Source organism: Sarcophilus harrisii, chromosome X, assembly GCF_902635505.1.
Source record: "Sarcophilus harrisii chromosome X, mSarHar1.11, whole genome shotgun sequence".
Lineage (NCBI taxonomy): Eukaryota > Metazoa > Chordata > Mammalia > Dasyuromorphia > Dasyuridae > Sarcophilus > Sarcophilus harrisii.
In genome coordinates, this window is record NC_045432.1 from 58,822,668 (window position 1) to 58,849,052 (window position 26,385).

The window sequence follows — 26,385 nt, forward strand, 5'->3', positions numbered from 1 at the left end:
CTTACCCCCCTCCCCATTTACACGACTTGCCTCTCATAGCCCTTCCTTTTTCGGATTCCTCCCCCCATGTTAAAGTTCCTCCCCTTTTCTTACCCCTTTTCCTCACAATTTCTGTATTCCCTTCTGCTTAGCTTACTCCTTCCCTTTTCACTTTTTCCCTCCTACTTTTCAATGAGGTGGGAGAAGTTTCTCTGTAATTCAGTAGTACCCCCATTTTACCATTTTTCTGGTACAATTTGCTTTCCACTTCTAGTTTCTTTTTTATGTTATAACTGTAAAACCAAAGTATACATGTGTTCTTTATGTATATTCATAACAGAAATATAGTTTCCAAGATTTCTTTTTACCTTTATATGTTTCTCTTGAGTCCTATTTTTGGAGATCAAACTTTTTGTTTAGTTCCAATTTTTTCATCAGAAATAGATGAAATTCACTTATTTCATTGAATGTCAATCTTCTGCCCTGGAAAAAAATGCTCATTTTGGCTGGGTAAGTTATTCTTGGCTGCATACCAAGTTCCTTTAGCCTTTTGGGATATCAGATTCCAGGCCCTCCGATTCTTTAATGTGGACACTGCTAGATCCTGAGTAATCCTTATTGTGGCTCCTCTATATTTGACTTGTTTTTTTTCTAGCTGTAGTATTTTTTCTTGGTCTTATAGTTCTATATAGAATTTAGCCACAATATTTCTGGAAATTTTGATTTTGTGGTCTCTTTCAGTAGTTGATTGATGAATTCTTTCAATGTCTATTTTGCCCTCTGTTTCCATAACATCTGAGCAGTTCTCTTTGATGATTTCCTGGAAAATAATGTCTAGGCTCTTTTTTTTCATCATAATTTTCAGGAAGTCCAATAATTGTCAGATTATCTCTCCTAGATCTATTTTCCATGTCTGTTGTTTTCCGACATAGGTATTAGGTATTTAACATTTTTCCCCATTGTTTCATTTTTTTGTTTTTTTTTTTTGGGGGGGGGTTTGCTTGACTGATTCTTGTTATCTCCTCGGATCATTCATTTCCATTTGTTCAATTCTGATTTTTAATGAATTATTTTCTTCATTTACTTTTTTATTTCTTTTTGTAATTGTCCAATTGAGTTTTTAAGTGAATTGTTTTGTTCTATGGAATTTTTTCCCCCATTTCGCCAATTTCATTTTTTAGAGAGCTATTTTCTTTTTCCAGTTCACTAATTCTGTTTTTCAGGGATTTGATTTCTTTATGCACTCTATCTTTAAATGAGTAACATGACTTATCCAGACCCTCTTGCCAAGCTTCCCTTTCCTTTGCCCATTTTTCTTCTAGCTCTCTTGTAAGAGCTTTTTTTAAGCTATGAGAGTCTTGTGTGGTAGGGACCAGATCATTTCCCCCTTTGGGGATTCATCTGGAGACAGTCTGTTTTTCGTCTCCTCAGAGTTTGAAGTCTGCTCTCTATCCATATAGAAGCTATCAATAGTTAGAGCATGCTTTAATTTTTTGCTCATTTTGACAAAAAAGAATCAAAGAAAACAAACAAACAAAAAAAGCAAATGTGGTCTGCCTTTTGGGCAGTATGGTATTACCAAGCTTCCTCTACAGACTACAGGAGGTAGCAATGAAGCAGCAGTGGAACAGCAATGGCTGCGCTGTATCTGCACAGCAGCGACTCTCTGAGACTCTGAGAGCATGCTGAGTCACTCTGAGTATTGGGTGAGTGTGGGCAGGTCCCAAGAGACCCCAGTGTTTTGGTATTGAAGTTTTTACCCACTATGTTATAGCTTCTCTGCTGATCTACTGCCTTGCTACCAGGGCAAAGAAGCTCACGCTGGCTAAGGCAAATTTTCCGATGGCTGTGACTACAGCCCGCCCCCTCCAGTCTGCTCAGTGTGAGCTACCTTTCGTGTTCTCGCTGCCTGCCTGCAGTCTGTGCCTGGTCTAACCGTCCTTGCCCACGAGCAAAAACACACCTTTTCTGGCAAATTTTGAGGATATCTTTGTTGGTAATGTACTCGTGGGTTTTTTCAGTCAAGCACTAATTCCGAGGCCATATCATGAAAAAAGTATTCTGAGGACAAGAAAGAGCTTAAATAGATGTGTGTGTCCTCTCTGCCATCTTGGCTGGAAGTCCTCAGTATACATTTTACCCAGTCATTAACATCTTCTCTGTTTCTGTGATCTTGAACAATGAGAATTTGTGTTTAGAATTTAAGTTCAGTAATATTACTAAATCAAAGTAAGATACCTACTATAATTGCTAAGGCAGGATAAGTGGCTTTAGCTGTGTAATAATATGATAAATAAGCAGCATGGTTTAGTGCAAGGGGTGTTCACCTTATGTCATGGGCCCCTTTGGCAGTCCAGTGAATTATGTTTTTAAATGCCTAAAATAAAAATGCACAATTACAAAGGAAACCAATTTTGTTGAAATGTAGTCATCAAAATATTAAAAACAAAACAAAAGAAATTCATGGAGCCAGGTTAGAAAACCTTATGTAGTAGATAAGAGAGTCAGCATTGAAATTAAAAGGATATGGATTCAAGTTCTGCTTCTAACACATCCCAACGATGTGACTACAGCCAAGTTATTTAATCTTTCAGAGTCCCAGGCAACTCTCCAAGATCTTAAGCTGCAGATGAGTGGCTGAGTTGCACCAAGGAAGGGTGTCTGCACTGGGAGTTCCCCATATAGATGGCATGGCAGATCTAGGTCCAGCACATAGAAGGGGATGAGTCAACCCCAGTTCACCTGGCTGTGTGCAAGCAGAGCCAGAATAACCATTTGTCAGGGATGTGGCATAAGGGATCCTTGAATATGACTGAAGATCCCAGCCAGATGTAAGAATCTGGATTTTGGAATCAGTTTTAGGCTACCCAGTGAACCAGAATATTAAATTATTCATATCCTCAATTTCCATAGAATCATTAAAGACAACCAACAGTTGGGTACATTATGAGCATTCTGTGTCTGCACCTTCATACAAGCATCAACTTGTATTGAAAGTTAAAAAACATAAATAATTTCATTTTTTGAATAATTTCATGTTTTTGAAACAATCTGGAAACGGCATGTAAAGACAACCTGAACTTTCTTCTACTAGCTGATCTGGAGCTTTGTTCTACTCACCCCAGGACCTAGTTCCCCTTCTGTTCCTTAGAAGCCATTTTCTAGACACCATCACACTTGGGAAACTTGACTGAAGCATATACAGCTGCATGTGATTGCCTTGCTTTGCTTGATTTGTCAAGGCTATTTAGGGGCAACTCTTTCCATACATGGGAGTCTGAGGTCCTAAAGAGGTGATCATGAGGCCTTCCTCCCTGCTCAGATGTGTAGCCACTGTGGCACTTGGCTAGGATGTCATGTCCACTCCATGGAAGCTCTACAGATGGGGAGAGAAACTTGGGCTTTGATGGAAAGCCAGCTATTGCCAGTCTAAGAGTAGAGTTTTGAGTGTGTATGAATTTAAGAGCAAAGTTGGCCTTTAGTCTTTAAGTTGTTAGAAGTCATTTGCCCCAGTCATGGGCCTCTCTAGGATAAAGGCCAAGACTCCAAGGGCTCTGATCAATTGTTATTATTTGTTTTGCCTTGGTTTCTGATTTTATAATCTCAGGAACTTAGTCAGCTCAGCTGATTTGTTTTTCCATTTTCTCTCATCCCTCTGGAATCTCAAAGTCAGATATCTTAAATTTTGTCTTGGTTTTCTGCATCATTATTTGTCTTATTTTCCATTGCAATAATTTTGCCATCCTGACTCTTGATAAACTTAGCTTATCGTAAGAAAATTCAGTGATATCTCCACAGGACTTCTTTGCAAATACATGCATCTGAGTCCTTAAGTTAGCTCTTCCCCTTCCACCTCTCCTTTAAGTCAATTCCTTAATCAGAAAGAATCTCTTCTTTGGAACTTTCAGGACACTTAGTTTGTACCTCTCTTATGAACCGATCACTTTCTTTTTGTCTTGAGATCATTTGTGTACATACCCTGTTTTGGTGGGTACTTAGATAATCATTTAGCCTCCCAGGGCCCTAGTACCCTGGTTTTTAAGACCAGGGCATGATAGCCTTTGATCTCTCACTAGCCCTGGAGTACCTCAAGGCAGCAACTGGACCTTCTTCATGTTGCTTTAACTATATTGGGGTATAACCCAGGGGCCTTCACAGGATAGTGGGCCTTTAAGGAATGTTTCCTCAATGGACACCAATTGTTTCTAAGTTGATAAGACTGCTCAAGGAGGTATTCTTTCATTCCTCCTTTTGGTGCAGATATCAAAGCAGCTTAGGGAACTATTTCTTTTTTTAATTAAAGCTTTTTATTTTCAAAATATATACACGGATAATTTTCAACATTCACCCTTACAAAACCTTGTGTCCTAATTTTTTCCCTTCCTTCTCCCCACCCTCTCTCCTAAATAGCAAGTGATCCCATATATATTAAACATGTACAGTTCTTCTCTATATATTTCCACAAATATGCTGCACAAGAAAAATCAGAACAAAAACAAAAAAAATGAGAAAGAAAACAAATTCTAGCAAACAACAATAAAAAGAGTAAAAATTCTATGTTGTGGTCCACATTCCGTCCCCACAGTCTCTCTCTGGGTGCAGATGGCTTTCTCCATCTCAAGTCTATTGGAATTGGCCTGAATCATGTCATTGTTGACAAGAGCCGCGTCCATCAGAATTGATTATCATATGATCTTATTGTTGCTGTATACAATAATCTCCTCTAATTCTGCTCATTTCACTTAGAATCAGTTTCATGTAAGTCTCTCCAGGTCTCTCCGAAATCATCCTCCTGATTATTTCTTATAGAACAATAATATTTAATAACATTCATAAACTGTAACTTATTCAGCCATTCCCCAACTGATAGACATCCACTCAGTTTTAGGGAACTATTTCAAGTGCTAAAGAACCAATTGATTACATAATCTGCCTTCTCATACTACTTCCCTTAGGATTATTTAAGGCATCTCTCTCCAATTTAAACTTGCTAACTCAAGAATAATTTGTTATCAGAGCTTCTAACATCTTTTGAAATAAGCTTTCAAAAGGGGAAAGAAAGAAAAAGCAAAAGGACTTTTTAGATTCAGTCTCTGATGTATGTGCCTAGCTGAGTGGAAATGGAATCACAGTTTTTAGAAAATAATATGATTAATAGCAACTGAGTTTTCTTTCCTTTCTCCCTTCCTCCCTTCCTCTCTCCCTCCCTCCCTTCTTTCCTCCATCCCTTCCTCCTTCCCTTTCTTCCTTCTTTCCTTCTTTCCTTCCTCCCTTCTTTCTTCCCTCCTTCCCTCCCTCTCTCCTTTTGTCTCTTCTTTCCCTACTTTTCACAGCTTCACATTTTTGAATACAGCACTCAGTTTGACTAGAACATAGAAAACACGAAAAGAAGTGAGGGGATGTCAGATTGGCAAGGCAGGCTGGTGGAAAGTTTTAGGATAGGGAAGTAACCCGAATTAGAGTGATACTCTAAAAAGATAGTACTGTTAATATTTCCAAGGTGCTCTATATGCATGATCTCGCAATCTCTTTAAGAATTCTATCAATCTTGGCTTTCCAGACAAGGACCCTGAAGTCACATGACTCACTGTGGTCACATTCTGTATGTGTCAGGCAGAGGGTAGATGAGCATTTGGCAGAGATGGGGAAGAACATGAGAGGGGGGATTTCAGGTCAGTGCTTTCCTGACTTCAGGCCCAGCATTCTTTTGCTGCTGTTGGGTGAATCTGGTCACAGTGGGGAACGCAGATGGGAGGGAGAGGAAGGCTGCGGAGTCCAGAGAGGAGATCCTTTACTCCAGAACTTGTGTGGTTATAATGGCAATTAATAAGAGGACCCAGATCCTAGAGAAACTGAGACTATCAAGTGGGGAGTACTTGGTGTCTGCATGTGATAGATGAGGGAAAAGAGTGGGAGCAAAGTTGATTGGGATGCTTTGAACATGGGTAGTTGGGAAGATGGCAGTGCTCTGGACAGAAATAAAGGAGGACAGGCAGGCCCTGTCTTTACCAACAAATGCTCCTCCTGTTTCCCCTGCATGGGAAGCCTTTCTCCCTCTTTTCCACCTGTCTTTCAAGCCCCCACCTGCTCAGCTTCACCTCTCTCTCTCTCCCCCACCCCATTCACAGTGACCTCTCCTTCCTCAGAATTCCTTTGAAACTGGAGGTTCTTATTGCTCATTTGGTACTTCTGCCAAATTGTTTATATATCTATTCAAATAAACCGTGCAAAGGTAGCTCTTGATCAGGAAAATTTTTGTCTGTTTATGAACAGGTGACCATTTCCTGCCCTGCCTTCTGCCACGCCTCCTCCCTTTACCTAGATATGTCAACATGGACAAGCCATTTCCCCTTTCCAAGACTCAGTTTCCATATGTGTAAAACACTGATACTATTTCTAGCACATCTCTCCTAAAACTAATGTGTCTCACAAGGCCAGAGATTCAGAGTGGAAGGGATCTTAATGGTCATCTAATCCAAATCCCCTTTTTTATTGATGAGGAAACTGAGGCTCAAGTAGCTTAAGTGACTTTCCCCAGCTAGTAAATGATATGTGAAAAATTTTGTAAACTTTAAAGCACCATATAAATGTCACTTATTATTCTTGGTGTTATTACCTCCCAACGAATGTGGAAAGGAAGAATATGCTTGCTAAATGGCATCTTAAACTTTAAGAAAGGCCAGGTAGCCATGAGAGAGGTTGCAAATTCATTTTTATCAGTTCTTTGTCTCATGCCCAGTAGGAAGACCATTTTATTTAGTCCATTACAGTAGGTATTGTATGTTAATGAAATAGAAATTGATTGTAAGAAGAATGCTTACGGAGCCTCACTTGCTAGCCAATTAATTTCATTTTAAATTACACAAGCAATAAAGGCTTAATTACATTCTTATCAATATATTGTATTTTGTGAAGAATGGGTGGCCATTTATACACACACACACACACACACACACACACACACACACACGCACGCACATGTATACAGAGTAATTTTGTTATAACCAATTAATTGGTACTTTATGCCTGTGTCCATCATATACTATATAAGTTATTTATTTGTGACCCTTGTTTCAGGTGGTCCCCCACATTCTCATGGTCAGCAGTGTTTAGGGCAGATATCATTTAACCCCTTGGCTACTGACCTTCATCAGAAGGGAATTTCTTTTTGCCATGAAACAAACAAAATGAACAGCATCTCATGACGGGGGGTCACAGACACAAGACAGGTCCCCTGGGGTGGACGTGATTTAGATTTATCTGAGTTCTAAAACTCACGCCCCTGTCTAGTGGCAGAGCTTGAAAGGAAGTCTGTGATAAATAAGTCTGCCAAGCTACACAGTGAAATAAATAATGCTGCTAGTAATGAGTTTTTAATGCCCTACTCAGACATTGTGCAGGCCTGACACTGGGGTCTGGGCAACAATGAAGGACCTTTTTAGTCCAGGGGTTCTAAATTTAGGGACTCTGAACTTTGTTTTTTCCTAAATATTTGGATAACTATATTTCAATGCAATCCATTTCTTTTGTAATCCTATGCATTTCAAAACATGACACCAAGAAGGGGTCCTTGAGCTTCCCTAGGCTGCCAAAGGTATAGATGATCCCCAAAAGGGGGAAGAACTTTCTCTCTAATCAGTTGTCTTATCAAGGCATCACTAGGGGTTTGTTAAGGGTAGACTCCATGCCCAGATTCTGCATGCTTCAGTGGGTGATGATGTGGGGTAGTGAGAAGAACACTCCATCTCGGAAGTGAAGGACCTTCATCTGAAGTCCTGCTTAGGCTTTTTCCAGCTCCGTAAACTTAGGCAACCCACTTCCCATCTCTCGGTTTCTTTTCTTACCTGTAAAATGAAATCCTAATATTAATACTGAGAAGCGATGAGGGAGGGGATACAGAGGGTCAGAGAGATTGTTGTTCAAGTCCTGACACTTTTATAGAATGATTGTGTGGATCTGAACAATATGCCTTGGACTTCCCTCTAAGATTTAAGTTGCAGAATAAATGCAGGTAATCATTGATAAAAGTGTCCTTATCCGGAGGTCCCCGTACCAAGGAGATCCCAGATCTGCACCCAGAATTGTTCATCTTGTTGACCTCACGAGGTCATTTGGGGCAAAGTCTCATGTGCTAGATAAACCTGAGTCACTGTTGTCATGGACTTAATGTTGTTGCCATATGTTTAATCTGGCTTCTAAATGTATTGCTGTGAATATCTTGAGTTTAGGGGACACTCTGCAGTGTTTTAACAGTTTTAAATTTCCCATCTCTGCCACAAACTAGTGGGGATTTGGGGCAAATCATTTTCCTGCCTTTGGCTTCAGTTTTTTTCCATGGAAAATGAAGGGGTAGTTGGAATGTTCATATATGTGACCTGTAAGGTCACATCCGGCTCCAATATTTTATGTTCTTTGGTTTCATGCTCATAATACTGTAGATATGAATCCACAGTATCTATAAGGCACAAAGAATCGGGGTTCTCAACCTCTTTGATAAATCAGAGAACTGAGGGCCACAGAGGTTAAGAGCCTTACTTGAGATAATGTATTTGTGGAATGGCAATGATGGAACTAGAATCCATGTCACCTGACTCCCAGCATACTTCAAGTGGCCTGCAGTTTAGTGGGGCAGCTGGGAGGCACTGCAATGGATAGAGTGCCATGACTGAAGTCAGAAAGACTATACAATTTCAAATCTAGCTTTAGATACTTACTAGCTGTGTGGTCCTAGGCAAATCACTTTACCTTCTTTGCCTCAGTTTCCTCCTCTGTAAAATTAGCTGGAAAAGGAAATGACAAACTACTCTACTACCTTTGTCAAGAAAACCCCAAAAGGGATCATGAAGAATCAGACATGAGTAAAAAAAAAAGAATGAACATGACATGGTTAGTCAATTTTGTTTTATATATAATATAAAACTTTCATTGAATTTTGCAGTAATTTTTGTAAAGTCAAGATATAATTCTTATAAAAAGACAGGATTGGAGAGTGGGTAGATCACTAGATTTAGAGTTGAGACTTGAGTCCATACTTTGAATCTAACATCTCATTAGCCGTGTGGCCTCAGACAAGCCACTTTCAATATCCTGCTCAGAGGACTAGATGACCCGAAAAGAAGATGTACTGGCCATGTAGCAAGAGCAAAGCATATCTGAGCACTGGAAGCACCTACTGGAAGCACTGAGCACTTTGCCAAGGAAAGGAGAAACAGGCCAGCAGCATGGGAGAGGACTCCAGGTGGCAGATTTACGAGAGGCATGGATGACTCCCTGGCTGCCTTTTTGTGAGGGGTACTTATTTCTATGAGTTCACGGATACCACAAGGTGTGGAAGCATCTGGGAAAGTAGTGACACCCCTCACCCAGTGAAAGAGTGAGTGGACGGGCTATGACACCATAGCACTCTAATGGTTCCTGCTAGAGGTTTGCTGATGTTTTCAAAGCGTAAGCTCTTTTCACTGTTGCTTGCTCAAGCCCGAGCAATCCAAAGCATATCAGTGTAGACAATGAACTACCCAGTCTGCATCTGATTATGTATATGGTAAGTCTGTGAATTGTTCACCACAGTTTTCCATTCCAAGGCTGTTTACCCACAGTAGCCCTGTAAAACCCTTCATTGCCTCCTCTGGCATGGGTCAATATATGCTGAATTGAGTAATACTAATTCACTTCCTCCTTCCTGAAATGAATAAATGGAAATGTTTTTAGTTTGGAGAGACCTTAGAAATCATTGAGCCCAACCCCTCTTAATTATCAAGCACTTATTAAATACCTACTACATTGTAGGCATGTTTTTAAAAAGTCTCTGCCCTCAAAGGAGCACATGTTCTATTCCTCTTGTTGTTATAGCTGAGGAATTGAGGCTGGGAGAATTTAAGCTGTCAAGCAGAATGCTGGCATTTGAAGGGACCCCAGAAGAGGCCATATAGCTAGGTGGTAGAGCTGGCACTCAAACCTCGGGCCTTTTTTCAAGTAATGCTCTTTTTAAAAAGATTATTGTCATTTTCTAATGACCCCCTTCTCTCTTCAAGAAAACCTTCCTTTTAACTCAGAGATATAGTTCAGTAAGACAAATCAGTGCATTGACCACGTGTGGGAGACACACGTAACCAGTGCCAGTGATCTTTTGACCCACTGCTTCACTGTGATGCTTTTGAAATCATGTAATTTGGGGATGGAGTCGGTTTTAGATTGGTAGAGAGGAGGGGATGCAAGGGAAGAACTTGAGGGAGTTCTTGCTGTTACTGGTGGGCTCTTGTGTTGGAGACAGATCTTTGCCCCGTGGATTGCCAAGTTGGACCCAGAGATGTTGTGACAAGAGAATTTCTCACAAGATGGCAGTTTATTCTGGCAGCCGCCTGACACTCTCAAGTCTCCAGCTTCTGGGCCGCCTCAGAGTGCTTTGCACATGACTTGTCTGGTAGCCCGGGAGTGCTGCCAGCCAGAGGTGTGGATTGATGTGACTTTCATCCAATTCAGGGCCAAATTTGAGGCTAGTTCTTATCTCTGGATTGATTCAGCTAGTCCTAGTCTTGACCCAAGTCATCAGATGAGAGGGGACTGGCTGGTTCCCCCTACCATCATCTTTGGAGGGTGACTTACTGACATAGTCTCTACAATGCCAGCTTGTCTATGGCTAGCTTGCTTAGGGCACTGTCTAACACTGAGGGCTGCAATGGGATGGGGGCTTAGGAAAATGAAGCGTTAAGGCAGCAGATTGTGCCCGAGGCAGCATTTGGCCAATGCCAAGATCACTGATGGCAGCCAGACTGTGTCTGACACAGATCAATATGCACTCACAAGTATTTCCCACTTGATTGTGCTTGTATTCCAATTCTGAGTCCATTAACTTGTCTTCGGACCTTCCTTTTCCCACTCAGATACTACTGGGAGCTCAGAGCTTGGCCAGTTAGATGTTTATTTGTGCCAGAGCACAGCTATCACAGCTCTCCAAATGCTGACATTACTCCTTCTCTGAGTATTGACTCTGGGGCTTAGGGCCCATGGCCTCTCTAGCCCAGTTGTGAAGAAGTGCTTGTCCAACTGGATGAATTTGAATCTGCATTCTTTTACTTTTCCCTTTCCTATTAGTCTCCTGGGAACTGCAGCTCATCTTATAATCATCTGGATGCATTTGTTCATATGGTCAGTAAGTTTACTGAGGCCCCAGTGTACCCCGATGCTAGATTCTGTGTGGAAGCCAAAAATGAATATGACCCAGGCCCTACCTTTTTATTCTTTGGAGCTGAGGGAGTTAGCAACTGCCTCAGTTCTGTTGTAAGTTAATAAAGTAATTCCTCAACTGTGCAGCAATATTATCTACCTGGGCTACAACTGAAAACCAGAGGTAACCAAAAAACCTGCCAGGCTTCAGAACAAATACAATAGATGGCTATATGCTAAATCCAATTTATTTTTCTAATAGGAGAAATCCTCACTCGGAGCCTAGTTACCCTTACTTTGCATACAATTAAATTTGTGGCTTTCCCACCCATAGACATGATGTATAAAGCAAAAGAAAGAGGGAAGAGAAGGGCTATCATGGGCAGGTATACTGGCAGAAATTAGAAGTAGAAACTGGCAGCAAAGAAGGTGATCCAAGGACTCTGAATTAAGTACAGAACCGAAGAAGCCCAGCAGCCTGATATCATTTATCACAGGCAACCCGCCAACATAGGCCAAAGTATTGCACATTTAAAAGAGGGTGGGGCATAAGGGAGCCAGCCTTAAGCCTCAAACACATACTTATTGTGTAATACTGGGCAAGTCCCTTATCCTCTCAGGGCTTGTTCTTGGAGACTCCCCATTGCAGAGCAGTGGCTGATTTGCATTGGTAGAGGGGATTTCTTTACATTAATGAAATCACAGATTCCTCCTCCTCCCTTAAAAAATCCCAGTTTTTACAGATGAAGAAATTAAGTTTAGAAAGTGAGAGATTTGCTCCAAGTGACACATTAAACTTAGAATTAGAACACAGCACAGTTCCCTAAATGCCAAAAGTAGTGACCTCCTCATCTCACTGCACAGTCTCACCAGAGTTCATGCTCTGTGTGGCTCCTATCCTATGCCTTGTCAGGAGACAAGGGAAACAGGCATCTTTGAGTTTGGTCCGAGCCCTGACAATGTGGATTGCTGGGGAATCCCAAGGAGTTGCATTTTTGTATAGTGTTCCCTTCCCCAGTCTCAACCTTATTCACTAGAATGAGTGGCTCCTGCCCCCTGGGGACCAAGTTGGGCACATGAAGGGGGACTGGGGAGAAGAGAGTGACCACAAGGGGAGGCACCTAGGAAAGGGATTAGTGTAAGACAAAGGGAAAACTCAGCAATACTTAGACTTTCCATAGCAGGCTCTGCCCCTTAGGAGACCAGTATGGGTTATGGATCCATTTAGTGGAACCCAGATTTGGAACTGAGAGGGACCTTAGGGCCATTTAGTACAAATCCCCAGAGAGAGAGCAGACACAGACAGACACAGACAGATGGGGGGGGGCAGAGGCAGACAGACAAACGGAGACATAAAGACAGAGAGACAGACAAACAGAGACAGAAAGGCAGAGGGGAGAGGGACTGAGACAGAGACCACAGAAAGATATACAAAAGTCATTTAGTGCAAATCCAGAGAGAGATAGGGACAGACAGAGATAGACTAAGGGATAGAGAATAGAGACAGAGGGGAGACAGCCCTAGAGAGAGACATAAGAGGGTGAAGTTTGCTCAAGGTCACCCCAGGCAGTAAATTTCAGAGCAGGGCATATTGGAACAGTGCCACTTACACTAATTTGGACTAGTTGTGGCCTGTTTAAGCTCCTTCAGACCTGTGATAATGAAGAGCGTTGCTGTAAAGCTCCTCATATTCTTAGAAAACTTTTCATATTGGTTCCAACATGAATGGAAGTTCAGACAAGTCGAAACTTGCCAAGCTTTTGTTTTATCCCTTTTAATTTTGTTCTTGCTACTAATTTTAGTATTATTATAACTGTAATTCATTTTCATTATTTTGATATAATTCCAACTAATTATGAACGATTTACACTATATCAGGTGGTTATAAGACTTGTTTGTGCTTGTTTAAACTCATTCAAGTTGATGATAATTATTTCCATTAATTTGCTGCTATTATTATAAGTTCCAAACAGCTAGTCTCCAAGACATCTACAATTACTCTGGATGCTTGTAGGCTATAATAGGGAGGGGGTACACTAATGAAGTTCTGGTTCTTGCCAACTTGGGCCTCTTGCTCTGCTTTTGATCCTCTGTGGCCAAAAAACCCCCAAGTCTTTGACTCCTTAAAAGCAGTGCAGAATTGTTCAAAGACACACTCTACTCTGGACCCAGTTCATGGTCCACATAGAGTATGTGTTTAAGATACACAGATAATAATGGACCAGCTCTGGACACTGTCCATCTACCTGCATATCACAACATGTAGAGTAGGCATTCTTCAGTTGTTTGTTTTGTTCTGATGTAGATGATTAGGCTAGATCTTTCAGAACAATTGCACATCTCACTTAGACTCACTCCCTAGAGTTCTGGGGATCAGTTCTGCTGCACAAGAAGACATTGTAGTGATTTCATCCAGAGCACCTCAGCATCTATCCCTAATGTTCAAGGATTATGAAAGTTATCTCTAGTGTTACTTCCATCAGGGAATGTGGTATATTTCAACCTATGCTTGGGATAGACCAAGGGAAAAGATTTTTAAGATCACATATTCTTCCTCTGAATCAAATACTTTTAAAAATAACCAAACAATAATCATTGGAACTTTATGTTGTTTGTATTTCAGCTAAGCATGGGACTGTAAAGATGTGATTTGCTGTAGAAAATCATGTATCCCCTTCTAATCTTTTCATCATGGATGCCTTTGATACATATAGATTGTTCTCATCAATATGAGACAGCAGATACTCAGATCACCAATTGTTGATACCCTTTCAATCTCTCTTTTTGATGGTAATAATGCCTATGATTTCCCTTCCAAGTGTTTACTATTTTCCTTTCTTTTGAATATCTTGAGAATTGACTCTTCAAGACCCTCAATTCTGTCACCTTCAGCATTAGACTTCTCTTATATAAATTTGGTTTGGACCAGTTACTTTTCACACATTTGGCTTTTTAGGGCCATTTCCACCTCCTCATGTAGCCCATCAGGGACATTCCTTCCATGTTTCCAAATTTAGTAAGTTGGCTGTCATTGTTGAAGGAAATTGCTAGAGAAATCTTGATTTTTTTTCTTTCCCCCCCACCTTTGTTATCCCTTAAATGCTCTCTACATGATGTGGATTAATTGGATCCCATGAAATGTTTTTCCTTCTACTGTGTTGTCTTCCGGCATAAGATTTTACTAGTGACTTTATATTCTAAACTGATGTTGCCCTTGTCTGTCATATCATCTAACTTGGCAAGAAAAGCCCATGTTTTCTGCCCCAGGCAATCTGTGGCTCCTTGGCCTTCTTTTTCGGTTGTGATTACTTTACATTGGTTAAACTGCTGTAGAAAATAGTGATAGTCTGTGTTGATATCAGTTCCTTTTTTAAATCCCATTTTTTTCTGTATCAATAGCTTGTTTAAATAGGTCAGGTAGAAACTGTTTGCATATCTTAATTTTTTTCTTATTTTTATTCTTTCTTTTAGCTTGGTGTTGACTTTGATATTTTGTGAGTGAGGCTGGTTTCTTAAAACATATTCAGAGTGACTTTTGCAAGACTTGTGAAGACCTCTGAGGAGAGTTTTGCCTAAATGAAACAAATATAAGATTTTTTCCCATATGTGGGTCTTTCTCTTGATAGCAAGCACCTTCTAATAATTGTGATAGGAGAAGATAAAAAAGATATCAGTTACAAAAATGCAGAGGTGTTATATCATCCACTGTTACCTGCCCAACATCGGACATGTGTTATATTTTGAACAATTAGTTGGGCATCTGATCATATTGCTGCTGAATGGCATATACAAAGTAGAGAAGTCTCATTGTTGCTGCAGGAAACCCATTTCTACATGAATTATGCTGACATTTTGATATAACTCTTTTCTCTATGGAGCAGCATTCATATCAGGCAGCTTTGTCTCAAAACTCATTTATGGGAGATTTTCTTTTTCAGTTCTTCCTTAGATCTGTGATTTTCGGTATGGGAGTATTCCTTCCATTGGTTCATATTCTCACAGAGATCCTCAGTTCAATGGAATATTTACCTAATGTACTACAGGCCTTCCATTAGGCCTTTTTCTATATCGTGGGTACCAATGGAGTGCCCAGACTACTGATCTCATCTCTTACTCTTGCCATACATATCACCCACTTCCTTTTTAATCATACATCTCCCTTAGGCAACATCTTGTACTCAAGTCATCATAGGAAGCATATTGAGGCATAATTATGCTTTTGATGCATCTCTCTTTGTGTCACTTACAACGTGGATTGTTCAGAGATGGTAGGAAATGAGTTTTCATCTTTGTGTTCCCATTGCCAGTGATAAATGTTTGCTCAATTTAATTTTGGTAGGGAAAGCTCTTTATAATATTAGTTTCATGAAGGGGGATGAAGATAAGCCTGGGCTTGTAGGATTTCTGTTTTCAAGATCCCATGACAGAGTATCTGAAATAGCAAGGTACTTTAGAATTCCACAAATACAAAGATAAAAATGATAATTTGGGGTCTATATCCCAAAGAAATAATAAAGGAGGGAAAAGGACCCACATGTGCAAAAATGTTTGTAGCAGCCCTTTTTGTAGTGGCAGAGGATTGGAAAATGAGAAGATGCCTTTCAGTTGGGGAATGGTTGAATAAGTTATGGTATATGAAAGTAATGGAATATTATTGTTCTATAAAAATGACAAATAAGCTGATTTTAGAAAGACCTGGAAAGATTGACATGAACTGATGCTGAATGAAACAAATAGAACCAGAAATACACTGTACACAGCAACAGCAAGATTTTGCGATGATCAATTATGACACACTTGCTTCTTCTCAGCAATCCCAATAAACTTTGGATGGAAAATGCCAACCACATCCAGAGAGAGAACTTTGGAGACTGATTGTAAAACTACATGTGCTATGTTCACTTTTTTTTCTCTCATGGGTTTTCCCTTTTGTTCTGATTTTTTCTCCCAGCATACTTCATAAGGAAATATTTTTTTTTTAAAGAATGTACTTGTATAACTAAAAAAGTAATTTTATACATAACTGGTGAAAATAAAAATAAATTTTAAAAATGATAATTTCTACCTGGAGAAACTTACATTCTACTACAGAAAATATTACTTGAATATAGGCAAGGAAAAATGCTTATTGAATTATTAAAAAGTACAAATGCTTATTGGATTAAAAATACAAATGCAAGGGTAAAGGAGAAATATAGCTAAAGTATACTAGGGAAAATGCCATGAAATGTCACTGATATCTTTTCTTCACAGTTATTTTCTCTTAACACCCTCTCCAATTGAACTTCCCTTTTTAATGAAGAATAAGATGTAGAAACAAAAGATAAGTCTGACAGCATACACCCATTGTATGCCTGGTCCCTTAAAGGATCTTTGCTCACTAGGATTAATCAAAGTTCTTACATCCTTTATTGTAGTTTTTATTTATATTATTGTAGTGGCATATGCTATCCTAATGGATCTGCCTCCTTTATTTTGTATCAGTTAATGCAGACCTTCCCAAGTGGTTTTGAATCCCTTATTTCTGTAATATCTTATGCAATAATACTATTCCATTGAGATCTTACTGTGAAAATTTCTTCAATCATTATCTGATTAATGGGTTTCTACTTCTTTCTAGTTTTGGCTAGCACAGAAAATACATCTATTGGTCTATGTGAGGTCTTCCTTTGCTTTGTGCCCAAGAGCAGCCCAAGAGTCACTAAACAAAGGGTACATAAAGTTCAGCCCTGCCTCATGTGACCTCAAGCAAACCTTTTAATCTCTATGAATCCCATTTTTTTTCTTTTGTAAAATGAATTTAGCTTGAACTAAATGACCTATAAAGTTTGTTTTAGATGGAAATCTGGGGTCTTCTGTTGCCAAGGAATGGAAAACTATAAAACCAGAATGTTATATTACTATCACTTTAGTGTCTTTTCTCCTATGATGTCAAATTGTTTTCCCTAATGCTTATACCAGTTCCCAGACCTTCTAGCCTTGATGGCTTCTAGCTTTTATTGGCCTTGCCACTTGCAGGATGTGAGCTGAAGCCTCCTAGTTATCCTTATTTGCCTTTTCCTTATTATTAGTGACTTGGTACAAAGCTTCATGTAGTTGGTGATAGCTGCCAGTTATCTGGAAAACTATTTGTTCATGTTGTCCCAGAATCATTTGGGGGGGGGCTCTATGTGCATATATTACTTAATGTACATATGAAGCACATATGTGTTATACACATATATATATATATCTGTATACATATGCAAGTAAATATATGTGTGTAAACATATATGAAGCTAGGAAACGTTATAGAAACTAGGAAACTTAGTTATCAGTAGCGTTATATTTGTCTTGTTTAGCTTGTTTTCAGAAAAGACCACGCTTACAAATTCTCTCTTTTTACCTTTGTTCTAGGGGGCTTCTTCCTCCTTCTCCTCCTTCTGTTTGTGCTGTGGAAGGAATGTGCAGCTGATTTTCAGAAATACATACTTCTGGAAAGGAGTGAAAAGTGCATCCCTGAGAATGTCCCTGTGCACGTGCATTATGGCTGGTCTTTTATGTTTGCTGCTTCTGGAACACCCTTGGTTTACCTTTCAGGACTTCTGTTTTATTTGATTGGCCAGAGGAACATGAAAGTGCCGAAGTGAAAGAAGGGAGAGAGGGCTACATCCCCACTCTCCCAACACCACCTGCTCAATACTCACACACACACACATCAACATGCTTACATACATACTTACACACTCACACAACACATTTACACACATACACACATGCACCCCATGTGTGCCATACTCTTCAAGGTTTTACCCACCATAGCAGATATTTGATCAAGAAATGGTAACAAATGGTACTTCGGGAGAAACATCGAGAAGGGAAAGGGAGCACTAGACTGAGTTGTATGAAGGGGCCCAAAAGTTGGTTTTCATTGGCCTCAGATTTAGAGGCCAAAGAACCTCGCTCTCATTTCCCTAATGTTTTTATAAATCGCCCTCACTTGGCAATATCGTTTGTATTGGAGCTGTTATTTCATTTCCAATCTCTCCTAAATCCAATTGTGATTTACAGTAAGATGTTTCTTTTTGAATAGAAATTGAGTGTGCCTTTTTTTTTTTGAGCGGGGTGGGGGGCGGAGCAAGAATTAGTCATAACTGATGTCCCAGGCCAGCCATGATTATTTTTTAGGCAATTTAAGCCTGGGGAAGTTGAAAAAGTTATGCCAGGAGACAGAGAGACAGAGACAGGGACACAGAGACTGAGATTTTTTTCCTTTTCCTTTTTCCTCTTCAGATAGAATTTGGAAAGCAAACCCAGTGTGAATGCATGCACATTTTAATGGGCTGGAGAAGAGATAGCTTATATCCAGAGGCAATCTAGCTCCCATTTCCATGCAGCTGACTTTACTTCCTTCCAAGCGAAGAGGGCTGTATTTCACTGAGAGAATTAGAAAAAAAAATATTCAAAACATAAAAGCCTACACTTGGGTAAGTGAAATAAAGAGCCAACTTTTCAGCCATAGTATATAGGTCCTTCTGCAGAGGAAAACGGGAGACATTGGAACACCACTGCTTTTGACTTGGTCCTGGAAATATATTTGTATTTTGTGGAACAAATAGCATTCCTGGCTGAAGATTAAAGTGGAAAAGTAGAAGAAAGTCAGTGTCTAGAAGCTGGAAGCATAAATAGCACATTCATTCATTAGGATCCCTTTCAAGCCTTCAGTGTCAACCATAATAATTTGTCTGCTTAGGGTTAAATGGTTCATATCATTTTTGGTCCTTAGACCTAGTCCCTCTTTCTTTCTTCTGGTAGGAGGCCATGCTAGCTTACCAGAATTCAGAGAAAGCCTAAGGCTACTTTGGAGAAGTGAAGGATATGTTAAGTTAGCTATTCATTTGTTCGGAATCAGAAACAAAGTAAACTGTCATCTTGTAAAAACAATCTTGTGGTGGGGCCTGCGGAAAGACTCTCAAGGACTCCTGCCTTTCATAGCTAGTCAGTGAGCTACACACCGCACACGCACACAGAACCATTGTGTGAGTACCATTTGGAACCAGCAGTAAGATGAACCTGTGTCTGCATTTCCCTGAGTGGGATTCACTTTCTAGGTTTGCATTATGGTGGAGTGACTTACTCTCAGAGACTATTTTCAAATGTTAATGCTTGTCTTTGAGGCACAGGAGTCTCTGTGAGCTAAGAGTTGTTACAACCAGATCCATTAGCCAGTGAATATGTTATTATTCTTTCCTGCCTTGGCCATTGTCTCCTGTGAAATTGTAGCTTTGACATATATGTTTGTTTAAAATATGGGAGATCTAACCAGTGATCTCACCAGCCATGAGCTTTCTTGTTGGTGTGACTTATTTGTTCACTTAAAAAGCCTGCGTTAATAAAATACATTCTGGTGTCTTCCTGGCTTCTCATTGCCTTATAGGGAGAGGAGCTCTAGGCTAAACCACCCTCAATGAGGTGCTCCGCCAACTGGGGAGGCCCGCTTGGCTGACATCACCTTCACATTGTGGAGGATGAGAGTCATTACCTTTCTGGGCTTCAGGGGTGTGTGTGGGGGGATCGAGTAAGGAGATTTCTGGGAAGCCAGTTGGTATGTCTTATCACATTTTCTCTTCTTTAGGACCTGCCAATCACTCTAGATAATTGTAGAGTGACATACCTATTCATCCTTCTCATGCAAACTGGATCCCATTCCCCTCAAAGAGTTTGAGGTCAGTGGTGGGGATAGGTGACATAAGTGTATGTGTAGCAAAATATGTATGTGTATACATATAAACATACGAATGTATTAACACACACACAAGCCAAAATCACAGTGGCCCATGACTGCTATAACTCAAACATTTCTCAAAAAATATATTGAGACACCCTTGTGAGTTGGAAAGACACCCTTGGGCATGTGATTACATTTGAGGCAAATGTAATCGTATGGAAAGATTGCTCTTCTGATGTGGCAAGGGGAACTTGTCTCACTGCAACAGCTGTTAGGTTCAATTTTTCATCCCATATTCTTGATTCTTGCATCACTGAATTATTCTCAGTCAAGCTCTAATTAGCACAGAGTATTCCTCTTGAGCTGAATCTAGAATCTGAGTCCCCTCCAGGCTAAATCAAAGTGCAATGATCTCTTAGGTCTCCTCACTCCCCTCTGCCAATTTTTCAATTCGAGAGTGGCTTGGGTGAGGAGGCATGGATGGGCTGGAAGGCTGCTAAATAAGAGAGACTTTAACTACGGTGTCTCAGGAATCCCACGGGTATATTCTGGACTGAAAAGGGTTGAGAAACTCTAGTTCCCTTCTGATCATACCAAGGGTAAGTCATGTTTACCATATATTCCTCCCCTATGGGGCTGAAAAACATAAACAGCTCAATGAGTTTGGACAGTCACCTTGCCCGCTTCTGTTCTTTTTGCTAATGGATCTTTGAAGAGTGATGATGCTGTTTGTTTTCAAAGAAAGAGGTTGAGCCTACTTTAAAAATGCCAGTTGGATCTGAGAGAGTCCCCAATCCAGTGCAATCCAAAAGACAGTTATTAAGCTCTTCAGAGGTGCCAGGCACCATGGTAAGAACTGCAATACAAAGACAAAAAATCAAAAAGTTCCTGCCCACAAGAAGCTTACATTCTGCAAACCCAGTGGGTAGAATTGTGGGCCCAGCCTTTGAAAAACATAGAGCAGTAAGTTCTGTGACATTGGGAATGATGCCAGTATTTAGGAGTTTTATTTAAGTCCAATCTTAAGTGTTTTTTAATGATATCTCATAGGGTTCTGCATATGGTCCATTGGCTCTTTGAGTGGTAATTCCTTCCTATAAATTGTCTCTTTGGATAATATTTTTGTCATTTAATTATCTATTCAATGTAGAGATGAACACTTATGACCAAATAGAATAAAAGTATATAATCTGGGAGCAGAAAAGGTCAGGATTTACAGTCATTTGCCTCTCATTGTGCCCATAAAACAACCCAAGTGTGTACAAATTATAGTCCCAGAAGGGATACTAAGGGAGAAGCACCAGAATGTAGCCTGAAATCCATCAGGCTTACTGCTATCCATGGTGCTGAGGACCCCTGAAGTTGGGAAATAGAAGTGGATTTTCTGTCACAGAATGAAATATCGATTAGTGTCTTCCATCTGTTCTTTAAAACATTGACTCTAATGTCATCAAGGCACTGATGGAATATGTTCCTCTCAATCACGTTTGCTGCCTTAGGGAATAGCCATCTGCAGAGACTTTCTTATTCTTGACCACATCTAGGACTAACTACAGTTTAAAGCTCAATTGCAATTTTAGAAGACTTGTAACTTCAGCTCATTTTGGATTAAATCATATGGTAAAATAAAATCTTGCTAGCTGGCTGTGTGGATGAATCCCGCCTGATACAGAAGCGTCAATCCTGTTGGGTTATAGGCTGATGGCGCCTTATTTCCCAGTGGGCACGAGCATTTATTAAGTGCCGCATTTGATGACATCTGGTTGGGTAAATTGTTCTTCAGTCAGTCTCTATCTTCTCCGATGGGCAACTTTTCAAGGCAAATCCTTTGGGTCAAGTGATGTGGTTAGGAAACAAAGGGTGTTGCTCGGTTTTCTTCTTTCAGAGTTATTGCTGAGCTTTAGGGGACGCTGGAACGAAGAGATTAAAGGAACACACGACAAGATTATGTATGGATTGAATGGATTGGTCACTCAGAATTCTCAGTTTCTTGCAGTCTTTGCTGTCCTCAATTCTTAGGAGAAAGAGAAATGACAAGGAGATCCAGTCACCTCAGAGACTGAGCCCAAATCACGACTTCTGGGGCTCAGGGCACATGCACCCCAGACTTACATTGACTTTGTCTCCATCCAGGGTCTCATAGAGTGCTATTTCAGGTTCTAAATGGCAAAAATTGCAGAATCCTTGGTCAGTGAAACAAAGATAATATTATGTTCAATGGATGGTGATAAGGTAGGAAAACGGACCCAGACAGTTAAAAAAGAATTTCGACAAAAGCACAGAAACAAAAATGCCCCTTCGGATTAGGCTTCCCTTAATAATGATACTTCCAGACTTGGCTTGTCTGCTTCAGGATCATTTTACGTTCTCTTTTTATCTCACCTTCCCATAGGAAAATGTGGCCAGAAGCAGCCAAGGCAATATCTGAAGTTAGCATCCTGTATTGATGCTGAAGAGAAACTTTACCAACTTCCTAGTTTTGTCCTGGGCTGGCCAGAATGGAAAGGACAGAAAGAAAGTGGAAGAGCTAACCTGTGCTCATGGGAACTTTGTGACATTTGGTCTGATCTAACATTAAAATCAAAATCAATTTTAACTAGTTTAACTACTGTGTGCCAGGCACAGTGCTAGGTGCTGGAGATCCAAAAAATAAAATAGTCCCTTGTCTCAACAGGGTCCCCTGAACTAAAACTTCATTTTACAGCTGAAGAAACTGAGTGATGGGACATTTAAGCAACTTGTTTAAAGTTATATGGTAGCAGTCTATAGAGCTAGAATTTTGACCCAAGTTTCTTGACTGAAAACATAGTGACTTTTCTGCTATGCCAATTTCTCAAGCAAGTAGGATGTCACATAACGTCAAGAGTTTAGAGATGAATGGGATCTCAGACGGCATCTTGTCCAATCAGTACTCGAACAAGAATCTACAATACATCTACACTGCATCAGCCACTTTCACCTTTCTTAGTATCCTGAGCACTTAGTGTAGTTACCGGCACATAGTAAGTGCTCAGTACCCGCTTGTTGATTGATTGATTGATCTAGTCTCTGCTTGAAGATTCCCACTGGAGAGGAAGCCACTTTCTCCCAAGGCAACTCATTCTACTTTTAGACAGCTCTAATCATTTGAAAACTTTCCTTACTCTCTCAAATAAAGGGAATACTGGAGAGAATGAAGTGACTGGCAGAGATGCTGTCTACTGACTGACTATACTACTTGTTTACCTACTACTACTTACTAGTATTTATGTACTAAGCTGGACTTGCCTCTTACGCCACTGACAGCAGATCCTGATCTCAGTGATTTGGGGACTCCTATCAGTGGTACAGATAGTAGGTAACCCATCTCTGCCTTCTCAGGCTGGCTGACTCCTTTAAATCCTTTGTGGGCCTTCACCCACAGTTCTATAGACCTTTCTACAGTTGTTTTGACATAGACAGGATACTTGGGCGAGGCACATGAGCTGTCCATAGTCATCCTTGATCTCAGCACAAGACCCTCCTTGTTGCACAACTCAGGAATACCTAGAGGACCAGTTGACCCTGCTGGCTGGGTCAGAGCTCCTTTCATCTGATAACTGGCCAAAAACACTTGACTCTCAACTCACTGATTTTCCTGAGGTAAGAAAGTCCCCTCTTAACCATATGAAAAAGGGCAGCTGAGCCATGGGTTTCCCAGTGTGCGATAACAACACTACCCCACTCCAGTCACTGTCCCAATTCCCTAACTGAGTTTATCCCGAAGTCTCTGCCTCGAATCCCAGTCATCAACATCACCTCTAAGCTCTATGGGGAAGAAAGAGGAAGTGTACCAGAAAGATGAATTGTGCTTCCTTCTCTATCTGGTAGTCATGCCATGGCCTTGCCTGCTGGCTTACCTTGTTTACTTCTGGGATCTCACTTTTGTCTTTCAAGGCCTTGACTGGACAAGGAGCTGACTTTTAACTTTGAACTTCCCTTCCCTTGGTAGAAGTGCCTCAATCAAAGCATATTGCTTAGGGAACTTATTCCCTAATTAATTTTCTCTTTTCTTTTTTTTAGCTTGAAAGTACAATAATAGAAGCTATTCAGCAAGATGGTAGTTCTCTTTAAGGTCTGTCTTTCAAGGCTTAGTTCAAATCCTAGTGCTGCCACAAAAGCTTCTTTTCATGAATCTCTTTCTCCATGGGCTGGCCGGATTTATCCCTGGCCTACTCTTCTACACTTTCCAGCTGAAGTATAAAGTCATTGAGGGAAAAGACCATTCCAAAAGTTCTAGGTATGAATCAGAACTCTGGTCCCTACTACCAAGCAAGAGCTTGAATGAGAGAGGAGTCTCTCAGAGTTCAGTTTCCCAGAGCTTTGATTAGGTGACTTCTAAAGTCTATATTTCTCTAAATCTACGGATCTCTTAGAATTTTCAAGATAAGTAGAGGACAGGATCCTGACTGGCGTAATTTAGATATATATGACTAATGTTTGATATTGGAGGGAAGAGACAAACATTTATGTAGTGCCTATTCTGTGCCAGGCATTATGCTAAACATTTCACAAATATTATCTCATTCAATCATCACCACAATCTTGAGAGGTAGTTGTTATTGTCCCCATTTTACAGTTTAAAAAACTGAGGCATACAGAAATTAATGGATGTGCCTAGGATTACAAAGTGTCTGAGACTGCACATTAAGGACTTCCCGATTCTGGGCTAGGAGCTTTATGTACTGTCTAGACATCTGCCTTTTTTTGCAAGAAGACAGAATAAAATGGATCATTGGATTTGGAGCTTGAAAACCCCTTACAATCTCTTATCATATCATATTGATGAAGAAATGGAATCTTCGAGAGTTTCGCAATTTTCCTGTAGTCACACGGGTAGAAGCTGTAAATTACAGTTGGGATTTGAACTTAGGTAGCTTGACCTGAAATTTCTGCATAGGATTTGGCATAGAGTTTGCTTTGGATTGTATCATATGATTTTTCTCCTGAGATTTTCCACTCCAATTATATTTGACTTAAGCTTATATTAAATTAGTGGGCATTTCTTGATCCCCAGGCAGCTGATACAAGGGGAAAATGACTCAGAGGTATGTGGAAGGTGGTGACCACCTGGGATTAAGTCACAAAGCAGCGCTTTGGAGTAAACCAAAGGAAATAATAGATGGGAACAGAGTAGCGCCCTGGTTAGCCGTCACCCAGACAACTGGCCCCGTGCAATTGGCACTGTACTTAATCCTTAAGTCTAGTTGGAATCCCAGGAGAGCTGAGGTACCTGGGAGGCATTTTGGATTGGCTAACTGACTTTAGGCACTAGGGGTAGGAAAGGCAATGGTGGAAAGCCCACATTTCTCCAGTTTCCCGGGTGTCTCTTTCTAGAAATTCCAGGTTATGTGGTTTGGCATCCTACTTAGCCTGGGTTCCATGTTATGGCTTTGTAGATAGCCCAGTTTCCGTGGTTTGGTGTTCTAGTTATCCCTGGTTCCGTGCTTTGAACTGTTAATTAGCCTGGTTTCCATGATGTGGCTTTCTAGATAGCCTGGGTTCTGGGGCGTGGCTTGCTAGTTCGCCCTAGTTCTGGCATTTGGTGTGCTAGTTATCCAGGGTTCTGGGGCTTAGTGTGCTACTTAGCCTGGTTTTCATGGCATGGATTTCTAGATTGCCCAATTTGCATGGCTTGGTGTGCTAGTTAGCCCAATTTCTGTGTTGTGGCTTTCTAGTTAGCCCAGGTTCCGGGGTTTAATGTGCTAGTTAGCCCATGTTCTAAGGCTTAGTTTGCTTGTTAGCCTGGGTTCCAGGGCTTGGTGTACGAGTTAGCCTGGTTTCCATGGTGTGGCTTTCTACATAGCCCAAGTTCCCAGGCTTGGTGCACTGATGAGCCCAGTTTCTGTGGCTTGACATGCTAGTTATCCAGGGTTCTGGGGCTTGGTGTGCTAACCTGGTTTCTATGTGTGGCTTTCTAGATAGCCCAGGTTCCTGGACTTGGTGTTCTAGTTAGCCCAGTTTCCGTGGTGTGGCATCCTAGTTAGCCCAGGTTCTGTGGCTTGGTGTGCTAGGACACAAACCTGCCTGACCAGGATCTCATGGTCTACAAGACTATATTTGGGAAAAGGGGGATATTATCTTGAGAAGAAAAGGCAGATAAACATAAAGTTGGGGGACTGAGGAGAAGCGGACTAGACATGGAATCTGCTGGGTTCTAAGCTGTTGAGGAACTGAAATCTAGATTGCATTTTGAGCAGGCCATTGGTTATGAGGAACTTCTGAGATTTCTAGGGTCTTCTATGCCAGGGCTTCTTAAACTTTTTCCACTTGCGTCCCTTGTTCATCTGAGAAATTTTTGCCTGACCCCGGGTACATAGATAAATAAAATAGGTATACAAATCAAACATTTACTGATAATGAATCATAACAAACATTTTAAAACATTTCTTTGGTACACACATAATTTTATCATTAATTAAAAATGAAAGCAGATTAGCATACTAATGAGGTGGGTGTACTTGTTTATTTTTACATAAAGAATTAAATCCTGGTGGGATATTTCATACCTTTTACTG

The 26,385-nt window shown here is 40.5% G+C and overlaps 1 protein-coding gene across 1 annotated transcript in view; it reads left to right on the top strand.

Annotated features, from left to right (window-relative positions):
* The window catches only part of LOC111721608 (transmembrane protein 182-like), a 35,573-nt gene extending 16,046 nt beyond the window's left edge, over positions 1-19,527 (top strand). The window contains exon 5 of the mRNA XM_023507010.2: positions 17,539-19,527. Coding sequence (XP_023362778.1) covers positions 17,539-17,771 — 233 coding nt within the window. The 3' untranslated portion in view covers positions 17,772-19,527. The remainder of the gene's footprint in view (positions 1-17,538) is intronic.
* The last annotated feature ends 6,858 nt before the right edge of the window (positions 19,528-26,385 follow it).